This window comes from Dermochelys coriacea, chromosome 2 (assembly GCF_009764565.3).
Source record: "Dermochelys coriacea isolate rDerCor1 chromosome 2, rDerCor1.pri.v4, whole genome shotgun sequence".
NCBI lineage: Eukaryota > Metazoa > Chordata > Testudines > Dermochelyidae > Dermochelys > Dermochelys coriacea.
The window spans coordinates 241,989,031-242,007,405 of record NC_050069.1 but is presented as its reverse complement, the minus strand read 5'-3'; the positions used below and the strand labels follow the sequence as shown (position 1 = coordinate 242,007,405).

Sequence of the window (18,375 nt, the reverse complement as noted above, 5' to 3'; positions counted from 1 at the left end):
GCACTGTCCTGGTCACAAGTTGTCCCTCAGTAAGGACGGCCTTGAATTGTTTCCTTCTCTCCTGTGCAAGATCTATAAGGAATTCCTTCAATTTTGTATCATTGTCATGGCCATATTTTGCAAGGAGTACAGTGTAGTTAGCTGTGCATAATTGTAAGGTCACAGAAGAACAGACCTTACGGCTGAATAGATCGAGTCTCTTCCACTCCTTGTCATGGGGAGTGGATCAGAATTGGGGCTGTTTCCCTCATTGGTTAACTGTATCAATTACTAGGGAATTGGGCTGTGGATGAGAGAAAAAGAAGTCCATCCCCTTCATGGGGACATAGTATTTCCTGTCTGCTCACTTGCATGTCAGTGGAATGGTTGCCAGCGTTTGCCAGACTGTTTCTGCCTGTTCCATCAGTGCTTTGTTGATAGCTAGTGCTATTTTCAAATAAAGGATTGTGAAGAATTTCAAGGAGTTTGTGCTGGGTTTCAGCCACTTCCTCAAGTGGAGTGTCCTGGCTTTGCACCACATGTCTGAACAGCTCCTGGAACTACTTAAAAATCAGCAGCAGCGGGAGGCGGCGGCATTATGCCTTGTCAGGCTATGATGAGTTACGAGCAGGTGAAGTGTCCTGTTCTGTGTCCTTGTCCCTATCCTCCCTCACATCCTCTGGCACTTCTGAGGTCTCAGGTGGGGAGGCTGTTGTTGATCATGTGTCTTATCTGAGGAGTGGGAGGTCTGTGATAATGGGCACTGTTGGCCTCCCATTGTGGCCATTGCATGGGGAAAGGCACGGGTGGGCACATCCATGGTTGCCCATACCAGTGCTGCATGTCTTGAGCAATTTGGTCCCCCAATCTCATGGGTCCCAACAGTGCTTTGTTTCCGCTCGGTGAGGAATGGCGTGAGGAAAAGTCACCCTTCTCTTTGTCATCATTCTCATCACTGGAGAATGGTGGGGCAATGGGAGAGTTCAGCTGTTCCGGTGCCATCTGTACTGGTGAACCAGCAACACCGAGGAGCAATGAGCCTGGAGCAGAGGACTCCATCATATCGGCATCATGTGTCAATTGGCATGGTGCTGTGGGTTTCAGTACTGTGCCATTGATGCTGACATTTTTGATGGTACCAGGGTTGGTGCTGACTGTTTGTGCAGTGGCTTGATTAGTGCTGACAACGCCATCTTTGATTTCTCCGTCAGTGCTGATGAGATTGTTGGCATGGGCAGTGGAGGCATCGCCATTGGTGATGGTTTTGGTGCTATCTCTAACTGGCGTCGTCAGTACTGAAGAGGAGGAAGTTGGCTTATGTTTGCCTCTCGACTCCCTGTCTTTGCCAGCAAAGGCCCCATGCGGGCGGTGCCGGAGGTGCCCGGTGTCTCAAAGGTACTTAACCTTGGTGTGGTTGGCACAGAGGATAGCGACCTTGCAGGAGACTTTCTTTTTCAACGATTCTCTCTGTGGCAAGGACGTGGCTTGTTTCCTTTGTTCTCTTTGAGAAGCAAAGCATTGTGTCTGATGAGGTTCTCTGAGAGTCCCCTTTTGAGGGGTTCTTTTGTCTGGGATCAGAGTCAGTTGGAAGGTTTTCTCCATTAGTATTAGTTTTAAATGGAGGTCTTTATCTCACTTAGTTCTGGCTTTCAAGTTGCTGCAGTGAGTGCATGGACACAGAGTGAATGTCCATCCAAGATAGTTCTGTAGAGACACTGCCTATGTCTTTTAAAACCTGCTGATCCAGGCATGTTTGTATAGGAGTTCTGATGTCTCCTCTATGTACCCTAGTGGTCTGAGGGAAACTTTAATGAATTAACAAAAGGGTGGGGTTGGGCCTTTTTTTCCTAAATGTGAAACTGACTAAACTAGCTATGAACTGAAACTTAATTCTACCTATTTCTAACAATTTTCTAGGTTCGTCACGGACAACACTACAGAGCTCCACCTCAGGCTGAGGATGATTGCAAAGGAACTGAGGGTCTCGAAGTGCAAATGTGCTAGATGAGGTGCCAATAGCACCGGAAGACAACTACTGTGCATGCAAGACCCAGATGGACCCTGCCATTGAAAATCTCCGATCAACAGTGCTGGGATGCACTGACACCTGAAGTGGAGCACCCACAGGGACGTCACTTGAAGAAGAACATTAATTTTCAAAAATGAAACTTAGAAGGAACTACCTAAGGCAGGGTGTCCAAACTTTTGAGGGTGACACCCCACCTTATCCCTGTCTGCACCGCCGCCACACCCTCCCCAGAGCCAGGAGTGGGGCTGCTACTGCGGGGGGGGGGGGGTGGAAACAAGGACAAGGGGGTAGAGGCTGGGGCTGCAGATGGGTGTGGGTCTGGGGCTGTGGCCAGGGGCAGATGCTGGGACGGGAGCAGAGCCTCAGCTGGGCTGCGGTGGGGGCTGGCAGATGGGCCCGCAGTCAGGTGCAGCTCTGCTCCCAGCCTCAGCCCCAGGCCAGGAGCAAAGTCGCAGCCACTAGCCAAGGCTGGGAGTGGAGTCTCACTGAAGCTGGGGATGGGGCCAGGCCCGGAGCCAGGAGCTGGGGAAGGGACCGGAGCAGAGCTGGGGGCAGGGAGGGGCTGGGTAGCACTCGCTCCCCACCCCTGTGGGGGCTGGTCCTGGCCCTGGCCCTGCCACCACCACCCCCCAGACATTCCCCCACACCTCCCCTAGGGGGCACGCCCCACAGTTTGAGGACCTCTGACCTTAGGAGTACTATAAAACAAGAGGGATTATGTGAATTGGGAATGTTATCCAATTAAAACAAGCAATCCAGAAAATGAACCTTCAACAGATAACCTACTAGTTTGCAGAACGAAAGGCATGCAAAATATGATTCAGATGGGTGAGTAGAAAACTTTAGTATTGCTGGTGAATACTGTTTCACATATGCTAACATGAAGTATAGGACAATTGAATTAGCATGTTTGATGTGTATAAATAAGCGTTACACTCATTACATTTGAGAGAAGGGTCCCACACAAAAAAAACAAAACAAAACAAAAATTCACTGGGGCCATCTTTCTATTCCTTGGCCACTGTTCCCCCTCCCTTACCTGCAATTACCTACTCTGCCTGTGCAACAAATACAGACTTGTGCATATTATTTGAGTTTTACACCCAAAGCTTAGGAGAGGCAGGATGACCCAATGGTTAGGGCCCTAGCCAAGGATTTAAGAGACCTGGATTCAATTCCCATCACTGCCACAGACTTTTTGTGGTACCTTAGGGTATGTCTAAATGATGAGTTGGTGCGTAGCAAGCTGGGGTGCAAATCTACAGAGCTCCTGTATGTGACTCTGAATTCAAATTTATTAAGAGAAAGAGATATAAAAGTCATTTGTTATTTACTGAATACGGACATTCAGTTCTTCATAGTTTTTAGTTTTCCAAATCCCATTTTTAAAATTATGCATCTACCACACTTCTAGGTACCTTGACACAAACTACATGAAAGTGGAGCTAAGGCTGAGAGTATATGTGAATAAAATACATTACAGGGATGTTGTAATTCTCTCAAAAAAAAGCATAAGAAATCCAGGACATTCAGAGTTAATGTTAAAAACTTAAAAGAAACTGAAACTTGCTAGTGTCATAAATATAAAGGGAAGGTTAACCACCTTTCTGTATACAGTGCTATAAAATCCCTCCTGGCCAGAGGCAAAACCCTTTCACCTGTAAAGGGTTAAGAAGCTAAGGTAACTTCATTGGCACCTGACTCAAAATGACCAATGAGGGGACAAGCTACTTTTAAATCTGGGGGGCGGGGGGGGACGACGACAAAGGGGTCTGTCTGTCTGTGTGATGCTTTTGCTGGGAACAGATCAGGAATGCAGCCTTACAACTCCTATAAAGTTAGTAAGTAATCTAGCTAGAACATGGGTTAGATTTTCTTTTGTTTACTGGTAAAATAAGCTGTGTCTTTTTGTAACTTAAGGTTTTGCCTAGAGGGATTCTCTATGTTTTGAATCTGATTACCCTGTAAGGTATTTACCATCCTGATTTTACAGAGGTGATTCTTCTTTTTCTTTAATTCAAATTCTTCTTTTAAGAAGAAAGTTTGTACCTTGGGGAAGCTTTTAACCTAAGCTGGTAAGAATAAGCTTAGGGAGTCTTTCATGCAGGTCCCCACATCTGTACCCAGAGTTCAGAGTGGGGAAGGAAACTTGACAGCTAGGTATGAAAATTAAGGGATCCAAAAAAGCATAATGCTGTCCCATAGTGATACCAGGCAATAAATATATGATTGCAATTGTGGTGTGGGGTTGTGTTTTGTTTTTCCAATTTTTGTAAACTCAGATAAGATAGAAAGACATTGAAGACATTGTCAATATTTTTCTTTGCCCCCACTCCCACTAATAAAGTCAGGAATTTATAATGCTTGTTTTAGGAATAATTACAATATCCTTGTAATGTATTTTATCTTAAATTATAAATATTGTTAATCTGAATTCCATTTTAATATAATTTTTCTCTGGGAATTTCCTTGAATATTTTTAATTACTACAATTGGCATATAGGAACACTAAACAAGAAACCCAAAGAAAATGCTACCACAGAAAGTTCTAATGATTTGAAGATATGTAGGGTAAAGACCCCTCAGTACTGCATACTACTTATATATGGAAAACGACAATGCCATAAACCTCACTATAGGAGTGGATAGCACCAGAGTGCATGGTGCCAACATGTCCAGTGCCGATGCACTCTGTGTTGAAGCAAGTGATACCACAGACATCAGTATCAAAGGGGTTGGTGCTGCAACAGTTGGCACTTGGAACACTACCCTGAATGTTCTAGTATCAGTATAAGAGGCAGTTAATTTTTATTTCCATGAGGGTGTCAGAGTGCTGGTACTGTGCTTCCTGAGAGCTCCAGCAGTATCCATCTTGGGTCATGAAGTCTCCTTCATAGGATTGGTGAAGTGACTTAGACTTTCATTTTACTGGGAATTCCCAATGGGGATCTGCTCCTGCTGTCTGTGACATTTTCAGTCCTACTCAAGTCTGCAGTCTTCAAAGATGGAGACTGGGAGCTAGTGGATCCAGAAATCACAGAGGCATTTCTGGACTGAGGTTGAATTTGTCGAAGCAGGTTGCATGGAGTAGTCTATAAAACTAGCTGAAGGCATACCTCTCTTTCCTTCAAAGTTCTTTTAGCAAAGGATTTATACAGAAAACACTGATGATATGACCTTCCCCCAAGGAGAAAAAGGCATCTGGAGTGCCTATTATTGATGGGTATTGTCATCTCAGAAAAGAGGCAATATTTAAAGCCAGGTGACTAAAGGATGAAACATCCCTTAACCCTGATATCAGGAAGAAGTTCCTGATGAGAGAGAGAGAGAGAGAAAAAAAAAAAAAGACAGGTAAGTGTAGCAAAGTGATGACTCACCAGTGCAGTGCCTCCTGTTGGTCATCTGGGAATTAGCTCTTTTCCAGCATATGGAGCGCCCTCTGCAGGCCAGTGTCTCACCTGCTGCTGGACCTGTGTCCCTCCCGGACCCTGCTGCCCTTTACCTCGGGGTTCTGCCCCAGCATGCCCCCACATTGTAGGTCTCCTCTCCCAAGGGAACCCCCAACCCTCTAAACTCACCTTGCCTCATTGACTACTGCCAGTTGTCATCTAGCCCCCTTTCACTGGGGCAAATTGCAGTCTGTAATGGCCACTCATCATTGGCAATGGGTTAGGACCAGCTGCCTCAGCCTATTCCCAGGCTGCACCTCTGTAGACCCCATACCTTTGTAGGCCTTCACCAAGACCTGCAGGTTTACCAGGCAGGAGCTCCCTAGCTCCCTTTGCCCTTCCCCAGCCCAGCTCTGCTCTGCTCTGCTTCAGGCACCTTGCTCTCAGACAGCTAACCCTTCCCACTCCAGGGCTAGAGTGAGACTTCTCCAGCTCCTGGCCCACAGCCCTCTTATCAGGGCCAGCTGGGGCCTGATTGGCATGGCCCCAGCTGTGGCTGCTTCCCCAATCAGCCTAGCTTGGCTTCTTTTAATCCCTGTTCTCCAGGAGTGGGGCAGCCACCCCACTACAGTAAACCATCACAAACTTGCCAAAGTGAAAACTATTCTAAGTAAAATTATTCCTAACTAATCCTAATATACAAAATAATCCACAAACGTCTCTGTAAAATTGTGTTGAGACACTGACTTTGTGGAGCTTCTCACAGCCATGGCAGTTGGGCCAATACAACCCTATATGTCATCAGTACAGGATCACAAGGACACTCAGGGGATTATATAGCCCCATCAAACTCTGCTGGTCAAAAGAGTCCAATCTTGAGCACATGGGAAGGGGTGGGGCATAAACATCAAGGGTGGAATATATATGGACAATACATCTCAAAGAAGAAATGCCTCATACTAACAAAATTCAATATTTCTTGCATTTCATTTACAGAAAAAAATCTCAATACATACATAACAATGCCAAAATCCTTAATGCCACAACTCAGACCACTAGTAGTATGGGTTAGAAGCGAGCTAAACAAAATTTTGGCTATTGCGGACAAATGACCACACAAAGCATCCCACTTTGTCCTGAATTCCTATATTATCACTATAGCTTTTAAAAATTGAACTGGCTTTGCTCAGGCTAACTGTCAACCAGCATATCACGCTCTTCTCTAATCTGCAAGAAAGAAGTAGAGAAGACTTTCCCCCAGTTTTAGACTCCATATATGTTTACGTTAGTTACAAATTCAGAATACTCACACTGACCATTTCAAATCCATAACAAAAAAGCAAGAATTAAGTGTTAAAATATTGTAGGGCATCAAACTGTAATTTTCATTCATTTTGTATCCCTACCTTTTTCTCATTACATTTCCTTTTTTTGTTTCTGCAGCTTTCTTAGGTTTAGTAGATCCTTTGGGATCTAATTTCAAAGACTGTAAGAAAATTATATTATAATTAGAATACAAAAATTGTCAATTGGCAACAAAATGCATAGTATCTCACCTGGGAAATTATCTGTTTTACTTAATTATATATACCTTTTCTGTTGGCAAAACTATTTATTCAGGGTACAATTATTTGTTACTGGTTTAGCTCTGACAATGTCCTTGGTACTGTACAAGATGCAAATATCAAGACAGTGCCTGGCCTGAAGAACTTAAAATCTAGAAGAGAAGCACAAAATGATAAAATGCACTGAATCATTTTAGGTTTCAGAGTAGCAGCCGTGTTAGTCTGTATTCGCAAAAAGAAAAGGAGTACTTGTGGCGTCTCTAAGGTGCCACAAGTACTCCTTTTCTTGAATCATTTTAGATAACTTTTTAAAAGATCTTAATCTGACCAGATTGATATTTTTGTTAACATGAAGTCTTGGGGCACTGAGACTCAGAGGTTGATCCATGAATAGAGAGCTGCCTGGGAGAAACAAAGGCACAAAGACAGGATATGAGAAGGAAGCAACTGATGCAGGAGCATCAACACATCATAAAATGAATGAAGAGGAATGCAGACATCTATGTCAGGCGGAGTTGTGTAGGGCCTTAAAGACAAGGATAAGTTTAACATTGACATGGTGGCCAAAGGGAAATGAATGAGGCATCCCAAATGATGGGGTGAAATAGTCCAACCAGCGAGGACCACACTTCTGGCTGCTGTGTTTTTGACATTTTGGAATGAGCACTATGGATAATGGGAAGGCCACATAGGAGAAAGTAAAGTAATTAAAGTAAGAGCAAACTAGTACATGCAATAAAGGTTATTTTCCTGTTACTGAGGTTCTTTAAGATGGACTCTCACATTCTTGGAATTACGTGCCAACTGATGCAGCTGAACAGTGGGACTTTCTGTTAGCAGTGTCTGTTAGAGAATTGGAGCATGCAGGTGCCACCTCCCACCCCTCAGCTCAGCATTCAAGTAAGTTCTCAGGACAGGGTTATAAAAGTGAGTGCTGCAGCAGTTGCCATCTCAGTTCCTTCCAGCACTAATGCAGAGCAAAGATTAATTACAATTCTGAAGAAGGGGGGGAAGGAGAGCAGAAAGTGTGAATATGCAGAATCCATCTCAAAAAACCTTGGTTACAGGTAAGTATCCTTAATTCCGTTCTCAAGTGTCCTCTGGACATTCCCACTTTTAGGATAGTTTGATAGGCAGTCTACAGAAAAATAGGTGGTAGGACAAAATGTCCTAAATAATTAAAGAATGGAAGACTGACTTGCCTATTAAGCATCATACGTAGCAGCTGTGTTTTAAGTGTAATGTTTAAAGTGTGTATTGAGTTCCATGTGGTGCTTTATAAATTTCAATTAATGGAACATGTCTCAAACATGCTGTAGAACAGGGGTCAGCAGCCTTCGGCACATGGCCCAACAGGGTAATCTGCTGACCGGGAATGGTGAACCATGGCCACTGGGAGCTGCGGGGGGGGGGAAGAAGGGAGGGTGTGCCTGCGGACGGTCAATATAAACAAAACGTCTCATGGCTCGCCAGCGGATTACCCTGATGGGGCATGTGCCGAAGGTTGCCGACTCCTGCTGTAGAAGTAGTGACTGCTCTGGTAGAATATGTTTTAATAACAGGAGTATGAGATCATCAAATATTCTTATAATCCTCTTCTTTAAATTGTCTGACCAATCTAAATAAAATTTGAGCAGAAACAGTTTTACCCTTACAATTATCCATACAGGAAGCAAACAGCTTATTTGAAGTCCTAAAGATCTTGATTCTATCTAGATAGTAAGATAAAATGCCAAATAGTTTATATACCAGTTCCAAAGAGAGTTTGCCTTTCTTTTGAAAAGTTCCTGATATGCTTTAAAATCATCCTCCAATGAGAGTTTGAAAGTTTCCTCCAGCGAGTGTGGAGAGAAAGCTCTGAATGAAGAAGGTTCATCTTGCATCTCTTCATCCTCTTCCCAAGAACTAGACTGTTGAGGTTCTGATATCAGCTGAGGTGCCGGGTGACTGTGGTATATCCTCATGGTTCATCTGTGGAGTCTGACAGAAGTTGAAAAATAACTGGTCAGTTTTTAATACTGAAACTAGAGGGTCCAGTACATCCAAGGTTGAAATCCATAGGGATAGGGCTTATTAGCTCACAGTGGTTGTCCCCAGGGTAAAAAGATTAGATCTTGAGATTTCTCGCATGTATGGTGTCTGCAGGGCAACATTATATAAATGCAATTAAAGGTCCATAAGCCATTTCAAGGACTCCTCTGTGACATGGTAGATATCATCCATTTCACCTTTGAATCCATATTTACAACACTGCATTATGAAACGTTCAATGGCTTCGATGTCTTCACCGCAGTCCCACTAAGCAGAGTCTTTGATTTTCCACTTGTGCATGAAATAGCTGCATCTTCCAATGCTGAAGACTACTCAGAACTTCCCATCTGGCAGGTTATTGACAACATGCCCCCAAAATACTTAAAATCGCAAAAAACACTATGGACCACCTCATGTTTCTGGATTCAGCCATGGAAGGGCAAAGTGTCTGGATTTCATCAACTGTTCCAAGCAAGCACATTATTACTGACACAAAAAGTCACCCTCCCAGTTTCAGCCTGCCACACAGACTTTGGACCACAAAACTGCATCTGAACAGGTCTTGAGCTAACACCGTGAAAGTGAAATCCTTAGCTCACTTAATTTGTCTTTTGATTTGAGATGGAGTGGGCATCAATGAGCTATGACCTGATGACTGATTCCTGCTAGGCACTTGAGAAGATGAAGAATCCACAAAAAGAATGACAAGAGACTGACGGCTGTACTGACTTTTTGAAGCAGACTGCCCATCATGTGTGTGTATGGGAGTACCCTTGGTTGCTCTAACGGTGATTTAGATTCAAATGAAAAAGGAAAATAGTTCAACAGAGGAAACTATAATTCAGGAGTTATCCTGATGTCTGCTGCTTCTCTGAAGAACAGTGCTGAAGTTCCCAGTGCTGAAGTTGTGGGGGGAGGGGGAGGGAAAGAGTACCAAAATTGCCTTCAACCCCTTATCGGAGGATATGCTTTCAGTGCCATTCACTAAGGCTAAAACTTTGATGCTGCCTGGATCAAGGAACGAGGCTGCTGACATCCTAGTTCTGAAGCATCTATCTGTGCTAGATACATTTAGATTGTTGCCATAGTACCATGGAAGCTTGAGCCATGCAAGTTTTCTTCAATCCTTTAAGGCTTGGAGCTGAAGTAGAAGCATATCCCTCCAGTACTGCATAGTACAAAGGGAAATCATGCCTCACCAATCTACTAGAATTCTTTGAGGGGTTCAACAAACATGTGGATAAGGGGGATCCAGTGGATATAGTGTACTTAGATTTTCAGAAAGCCTTTGACAAGGTCCTTCACCAAAGGCTCTTAAGCAAAGTGAGCTGTCAGGGGATAAGAGGGAAGATCCTCTCATGGATTGGTGACTGGTTAAAAGATAGAAAACAAGGGGTAGGAATAAATGGTCATTTTTCAGAATGGAGAAGTAAATAGTGGTGTTCCCCAGGGGTCTGTACTGGGATCAATCCTATTCAAAATATTCATAAATGATCTGGAAAAAGGGGTAAACAGTGAGGTGGCAAAATTTGCAGAGGATACAAAACTACTCAAGATAGTTAAGTCCCAAACAGACTGCAAAGAGCTACAAAAAGATCTCACAAAACTGGGTGACTAGGCAACAAAATGGCAGATGAAATTCAATGTTGATCAATGCAAAGTAATGCACATTGGAAAATATAATCCCAACCATACATATAAAATGATGGGGTCTAAATTAAGTGTTACTACTCAGGTGAAGTTTCTCCAGATTGGATCGAGAACCTGGCCGTCATCCTGTGAGAGCAGGTCCGCCAGGAGTCGGAGAATTTGTGGGGTGCATACCATGTGCGGCAGATAAGGGTATCAAGCCTGTCTGGGCCATGTCAGGGCTATTAGTATGACTTTGGCTTTGTCAACATGTATCGTGTATAATCTGCTAGAGCAGCAGTATTGGAGGGAATGCATAAAGGAGAGATGTGTCCCATCCGATTAGGAAAGTGTCCCGTAGTGATTGGGGTCCCAGCCTTGACCGCGAGCAAAAGTGAGGGCATTTGTGATTTTGTGCTAGGTCAATGCAGGGAAAGCCCCATCATTGGAATATGGGTTATAGGACTCCTTTGTTCAGCTCACATTCGTGGTCCTGTGAGAATTGCCTGCTCAGTCTGTCCATAGTTGTGTTCTGGCAGCCGGGGAGATAGGAAGCTGAGATGTTGATATAGCTTATGCATCAGTTCCACAACTTCATGACCTCAGTGCATAAGGAGTGGAAGCAAGCTCCTACTTATTTAGACTTATATAGAACATGCAGACGATGTTGTCAGTCATCACGCATATTGTTTTGTTCTTTATCATTGGGAGGAAATGGTGGCACATGTTGAAGACTGTGCATAGTCCTAGTAAGTTGCTGTGTATATGTGTAGTTGGGTCTCCATAAATGACCATATTCCTTGGATCATATGGTGGTTCAGGTGGGAGCCCCAGCCTATTATTAATAATGGTGGATTCTGGTTAAAAGAATGGGTGGCAGTGTTAGGCTTCTGCTCAGTTTGTGCTTGCTCGGTATGTACACTGAATTCAGCCAGTCTTGTAGGCAGTGCATATATAGTCTTGCATGCTTTATCATGAAAGTGGTGGCCGCCATGTGACCTAATAGCTGTAGATATGTTCATGCTGATATTCATGGGCTGGTCATGAATATCAAGATAAGGTTGGTCAGTGTTATGAATGCCCTGGCCTCTTTGGAGTCGAGGTGCGCCCCAATGAAGTCCGATTGTTTTACCGGAAGTAGGGTTTATTTTTGTTCATTTATTTGTAGCCCTAGTTCTCGGAAGAGAGTAATAGTCCTCCAAATGATGTCCATTGCTTCTAACAGGGTAGGCCCTTTTAGTAAATAGTTGTCTAGATATGGGAAAATCATTATCCCTTGTTTGCATAAGGATGCCACTACTACCTCAAGGGTTTTGGAGAAGACTCCCAGGGGGATGGAAAGGCTGAATGGCAAGACTCTGTATTGGTAGTGGTGCATCCCCACTTTAAACCGGAGGAATTGTCTGTAAACAAGATGCATGGTGATGTGGCTGTAGGCATCTTGCAGGTCTTTCCAACACTGGTATTATTGTGGCCCGGGTGACCATTTTGAATTTTTGGGCCTGTATGAATTTGTTGACCTTTTGGAGATCTAGAATGGGTCTCCATCCTCCGTTTTTCTTCTGGGTTAAGTAGTAATGGAAGTAGAAACCTTCCCCCTGTGTTGTGAAGGAACTAGTTCCATAGCACCTAACTGTATAAGATGCTCTACTTCTTGCTGTAGCAGGTACCTGTGAGAAGGGTCCCTGAAGAGAGACAGGGTGGGGGGCTAGGCTTAGTGGGCAGGAGGTAAAAGGGATGATGTAGCCTGATCTTACGATCTCTAGAACACATTGATCTGTAGTTATTGCCGCCCAGACATGGTAAAAAGGGTGTAATCAGTGACCAAAGATCTGGGTAGCATTTGGTAATCACACCATCTGGTGAGGGAGGTTGTTCAAACCCTCAACCAAATTTTCAAATTTGTTGTTTGGTCAATGTTCGTTGTGACATTGAGGATTGAGTATGAGACGCTCTGCATCTCTGTGGTCACTGCCTAAGTCTTTGGGGTTCATATTGATGTTGCTGTTGTTGTTGGAACAGGGTGTCTCTGACTTCTTGATAAGGTTGGTACCATCTCCATTTTGTGGTAGATGAATATATACGGAGAGTATGGAGGGTAGCTTGGGAATCTTTCATCAAGTGGAGGACCTCGTCCGTTTTGACAGAGAAAAGCTTTTCTCTGTCAACTGGGAGATCCTCCACCTTCACTTGGAGATCTTTTGGAATCCCTGAAGATTGCAGCCATGAAGCTCTATGCATCACTATGGCTGTGCTTGTTGTTCATGCCACTGTGTCTGCTACATTCAGGGAGGCTTGTAGTGCCATTCTGGCGACCAGCTGTCACTCAGTCAGTGTGTTCTCTGGGAGGTCATTAATAAAGTTGTTCAGTTTGCCACAATTATCATGATCATATTTGGCTAGGAGCGTACTGTAACTGGCAACTCAGAATTGTAATGCCACCATAGAATAGATCTTCCAACCAAAGTAGTTGTGTCCCTTGTATTCCTTGACCTGTATTGTTTGCCTTGTTGGTTTGCGGCCTCTACTGCTAGTGAACTGGGTGGCGGATGGGAAAAAAAGGAAATCCATATCCTTGGCCAACACATAGTACTTCCTGTCTGCCGTCTTGCATGTCAGTGGTACAGTAGCTGGCATTTGCCAGACTGTCTCCACTGGTTCCATGATGGCTTCATTTGTGGGTAATGCTATTTTGGAAGATGATGATGTCTATAGAATTTGGAGGAGGTTGTGCTGGGTATCCTGCACCTCCTCAAGTAGAATTTCCTGACTCTGGGCTACCCTTTTCAACAGTTCTTGGAATTGATTGAAATTGTCACCCATGATGGGAGGTGGGGGCATTATACCTTCATCTGGTGATGAAGAAGAATTATGTGTAAGTGATGTTAATCATGCTCGATACCCTCTTCCCTCTCATTCCGTTTCCTCCTGGGCTTCTAAGGTTTCCAATGTGGAAGATGGTGGTAGTGATCTAATTTCACCTCTGGATGGAGTTGATGGTCTGGTATAATGAGCCCTGTACGCTGCCTATGGGTCCCAAGGTAGCCATTGTATGGGGAATTGTCTGTACCACGGTTGCATTTCTTGTCTATAGTGGGCCTTCGATTTCCTGGATTCCCAGTGGGAAGAATGATGTGAAAAGAAGGCACACTCCTCCTGGTCACCGTCATCTTTGCTCGAGAGTGAGGTGGTAGGGGATGCTACTTGGTCCGGTGTGATATGCTCAGGGGAGCCATCAGTGCTGAAGAGTGGGGACTGTAGTACAGAGGAAACTGTGATGTTCTTTTGTTGCAAGAACTGCTACAGTGCCATTATTTTCAGTGCCATTGGTACCGATGTTGCTGTTTTAGATGATACCCTGGATGCCAATGACTTGTAGCTCGACATCCTTGGTGCAGGCAGTGCCATCTTGGCTCTATCTGACAATGGAGTCATCAGTGCCGGTAGTGGAGGCAGAGCCACTGGTGAGGGCCTCGATACCATGTCTCTCTCCAGCATTGTTGATGCCGTAGAGGAGGAGGCAGGCTTAGGTTGGTGCCTTGACTCCTTATCCTTCAGATGGGGCAGAGGTCCCGGTGTGGACAGTGCCAGAGGTGCCCGATGCCTCAAAGTTGCTCATCCACGGGGTGGTCGGCACTGAGGACAGTGACCTGGCAAGAAACCATTTCTTTTTATGCAGTTGTCTCTGCAGAGAAGTCATGGCTCTTTTCCTTGCTCTTTTAGAGGAATGAGCATTGTCCTTAGTTGACGTGGATGTGCTCAGGGAACCCCCTGTGGAAGGAGTCTGTTGCCATGGGTCAGAGGCCGGTTGGAGAGATTTCTCCATCAGAATAAGTTTTAAGTGGAGGTCTCAATTACACCTGGCCCTCGCTTTCAAATTCCTGCAGTGGAGTGCACTTCTGAGGAATTGTAACTCACCAATGCAGCTAACACAGAGAGAATGTCCATCTGAGACCAGCATTGCTTTGCGGCATGAGCCGCATCCCTTAAAGCCTAGGAAACCAGGCATTGTTGAAGTGGGCTAAGTGTTCCCGCTCTGATGAAAATAAAAGGGAGAAAAAAGAAAAGAAAATGTTAACTGACTAAAACTAACTCAACTAACACTGTCTGTATTAGGAAAAGTCTAAAACTATTTCTAATTCTATTTCTCTAGGTTTGAGAGAGATGTTGGGATACTACCACGGAGCTCCATCTCAGGCCAAAGATGGTTGAAAAGAAACTGAGGGGGTCAGGTTGTACATGTGCTAGATGAAGTGCCAACGGCACCATGAAATAGACACCACACATGAGTGACGGTGCATGGATGCTGCTACCGAAAATCTCCAATCAACGGCACAGGGACACATCGACACCTGAAGTGGAGCACCAAAGGGACATCATTCAAAGAAGAACCAGGTCAACTAGAGTAGTAAGAGTCCCTGAAATGCTGCGTCTTGACCCAAGACAGCAGTCTAATAGTATGTTCTCATGATAGGTATGTTTAAGTAACTGGGGTGTCATGAGGGTTCAGCACTAGTGCTGGGGCCTAGAACAGTTGTACTGTGAAGTTCCACTTCCATGAAGGGGTTACAGGCCCAGGAAGTGTGCCAGAGAGTCCAAAGAAAAAGACAGTGTTTGAGCCTACCCAGATCAAAGAAAACTTAAAAGCGCACAGGTCAAGAGTGATGGGATCCCATCAATGTGGCCTAGTGAGTGTCCAACAGGAGGAGTTTGACCAGGGCTGTGATATATAGGTACAAATTACCCCTTCCCAGAGCTCAGTTTGTACTTTCTAAAACCTTATCTATGAGGCAGGACTTTCAGAAGAGCCCTTGAAGTTCTGGTAGTAAGGGGCAGTTTTTGAAAAAGGTGAAAAAATAAGGAGGCATATTGCAACAGCAAGAAGAGAAACAAAAAAAAGAATGATGGCAAAGGAAAAGGACAGGATGGAGAAAAGGATAAGACAGAAAGGTGTAATTTCTAATGGTCCTAGTAATAAAGCAATAATCCCATTTTTATCAAAATATATTGAAAGAAAGAAACTAATCATGTGAACTTATATGGTGTGGTATTTGTAGAGCACCTTTAGAGCTGTCTTTAATGGGGGGGGGACATTACAACAGAGATTTATATTTCAGATAAATAAGTAAATTTTTAGAGACAAGAAAGGCTGTAATAATTTTTTGCATGTCACCCTCCTCCCCCAGTAAGTATACTAGAAAAACCTATACCATTAAGACTGCTGTTGTAAAATGAGGGAGAAAGTCTACAAAATCAGATCACTGGATAAGAAATAAATCCTTATATTTGGTAAAGTCACAATTATCTTTGAAAATAAGGCTTAACTATATTGTAAATATGGTTTCATTTATACTTCATCTAATCTACATTTTTAAGAAAAAGCATGAAAGGAAAAATGCTAATTTTCTTACGGTTTCTGACTTTTCTTCTGTATGTTTTTTCCTCCCGTTTGATTCTTCTTTCATTTTAACAGTTAACAACGGGAGTGACCCTTTGTCAGTAGAATGACTTTGCTGTACCCTCTCATATTCAGGCTGAGGAAACTGACGTTTTGGAGTCTCTTCCATGACACCAGCAGATTCTTTAGCTTTATACAGTTGTTCTCGCTCGTGAACAAGGACTTTTTCCTTTAAACTCCTTGCTGGAATTCCATACTCTTTAGAGTTTTCTTTATCAGTTAACACTTTTTTCTCTAGTTTTACATCTTTCAGTTGAGATGTCACAGTTTCTTGGTTTTTCTCAGTTTCTACTGGAGTTTTCCTTGAAAGTAGTTCACCTGTTTGCTTTCCTGTGTTGACTGCTGGTAATTTCTGTACTGATTTATCAGTTTCATTAATAGACTTGCGTCTTGAAAATGGACGATCTTCTCCCTTATCTTTAGATTTTGTTGGAGGTTTGCCATTCTTTGATAAATCTTTACCATTTATTTTCATATCAGTGTCAGCATTCTTCTCATCAGCCTCAGGATAAATAAAGTGCATATCTTGAACATGGGAAGGTGTTACTGATTTTGTGAATTGCCTGTTAGCTTTTATAGCTTCCTGTTTAAAAAATATTAAAAAGAACATTTACAATAACCTCTATGTTGCATGTAAGCCCCAATTCAGCAAAACATTTAAACAGCAGCTTAAATCCCACTGACTTGATTTTAAGAATGTATTAAAGTACTTTGCAGAATAGGGAGTGGTTTTCTTACATATTTAAAGTCCAGTACATGCTTAAGTGCTTTGCTGAACCAATGTCACAACCATTAACTTTTATAAATAAAAATATTATGAAACAATTACTTAAAGCTTTCCAAATAGGAATTAACTGAAAATAGATAGGTTGTATTACGTTTTTAAAAGAAACTGTAATTTATTATTGGCAAATTCATGAATGGCTAAAAAGGGGCACTTTCAAAATAAAGTTCATTCATGTATCAAATGCAAAAACCTATATTAACACAACATTACATTTGCACAGTTAAAAATAAAAATTAGGAAATGCAAAAATTAAAGTTCCTATAGATACATTATCCATGTTGCAGGTATACAGAATGGTCATTCTTGTTTTTCTTATTAAATTTATAGTTTAATAAATTATTAAGTTTATAGCATTAAGTCTGCAAGATGTACATTGTGATCAAGTTAACCTTGCGGTAGGAAACTTCATGTTTGCATTTCTTGGCTTTTTTATTTTAACTATGACATTTTATTAGCATTTAGTTTCTATTTCAATTTGCCCATTCAAAATAATGGCAAATTTTAATTCCACTTGCCTGAAAATTTGCTGTACAAGACTAGGTCAAGACAGCAAAATGTTTTTCTCCCTTCACTCTGAAACAGGCAGGATGGATCATTAAGGATTTCAGTACCTTCTAGGGACTCCTCCTCTTCACTTCCCAACTCAAAAATGTTCCTTCCCAAGAAGGAATTAAAAATAAAATACCAAACCAAAAATAGGCAAGAAATTAAGAGTACCAAGCTTTCATCTGAAAATGGTTCTTTGCCTCTTTCATCCTATTTATCTGTTGAAGGGGAGATTTTTCTTCACTTATCTAACCAGATAACCAACTCTGACAAGTGCAGACAGACTTTTTCAGGAGAGATTTTATCATCTTCCCCTAAAACATCTGGCGTTGGTCCTTTTGGAGAAGGGATACCAGACTAAACAGACTACTAGTCTGACTTGATATGGCAATTCCTGTATTCCCTTTAAAATCTGTCAACAGGTGATCTTTAAATTAATTGTGCATCACCAAATGCCATGGATAACTGATGCTACAAAAAAATGGTTAATAACCTGTTCTGTAACTGTTGTTCTTCCAGATGTGTTGTACATGTGTCAAGGTTCCTTCCCCACTCTGAACTCTAGGGTACAGATGAGGGGACCTGCATGAAAAACCCCCTAAGCTTATTTTTACCAGCTTAGGTTAAAACTTCCCCAAGGTACAAACTATTTTACCTTTTGTCCCTGGACTTTATTGCTGCCACCACCAAGTGTCTAACAAATATAACCGGGAAAGAGCCCACTTGGAAACATCTTTCCCTCCAAAATCCCCCCAAGCCCTATATCCCCTTTCCTGGGGAAGGTTTGATAAAAATCCTCACCAATTTGCATAGGTGAACACAGACCCAAACGCTTGGATCTTAAGAACAATGAAAAAGCAATCAGGTCCTTAAAAGAAGAATTTGAATTAAAGAAAAAGTAAAAATCACCTCTGTAAAATCAGGATGGTAAATACCTTATAGGGTAATCAGATTCAAAACAT

The 18,375-nt window shown here is 42.8% G+C and overlaps 1 protein-coding gene across 1 annotated transcript in view; it reads right to left on the bottom strand.

Moving 5' to 3' along the window:
• CCDC7 (coiled-coil domain containing 7) overlaps positions 1-18,375 on the bottom strand; it is a 294,105-nt gene that overhangs the window by 134,072 nt on the left and 141,658 nt on the right. The window contains 2 exon segments of the mRNA XM_043507137.1: positions 6,804-6,883; positions 16,034-16,663. Of these exon segments, the coding sequence (XP_043363072.1) occupies positions 6,804-6,883; positions 16,034-16,663 (710 nt within the window).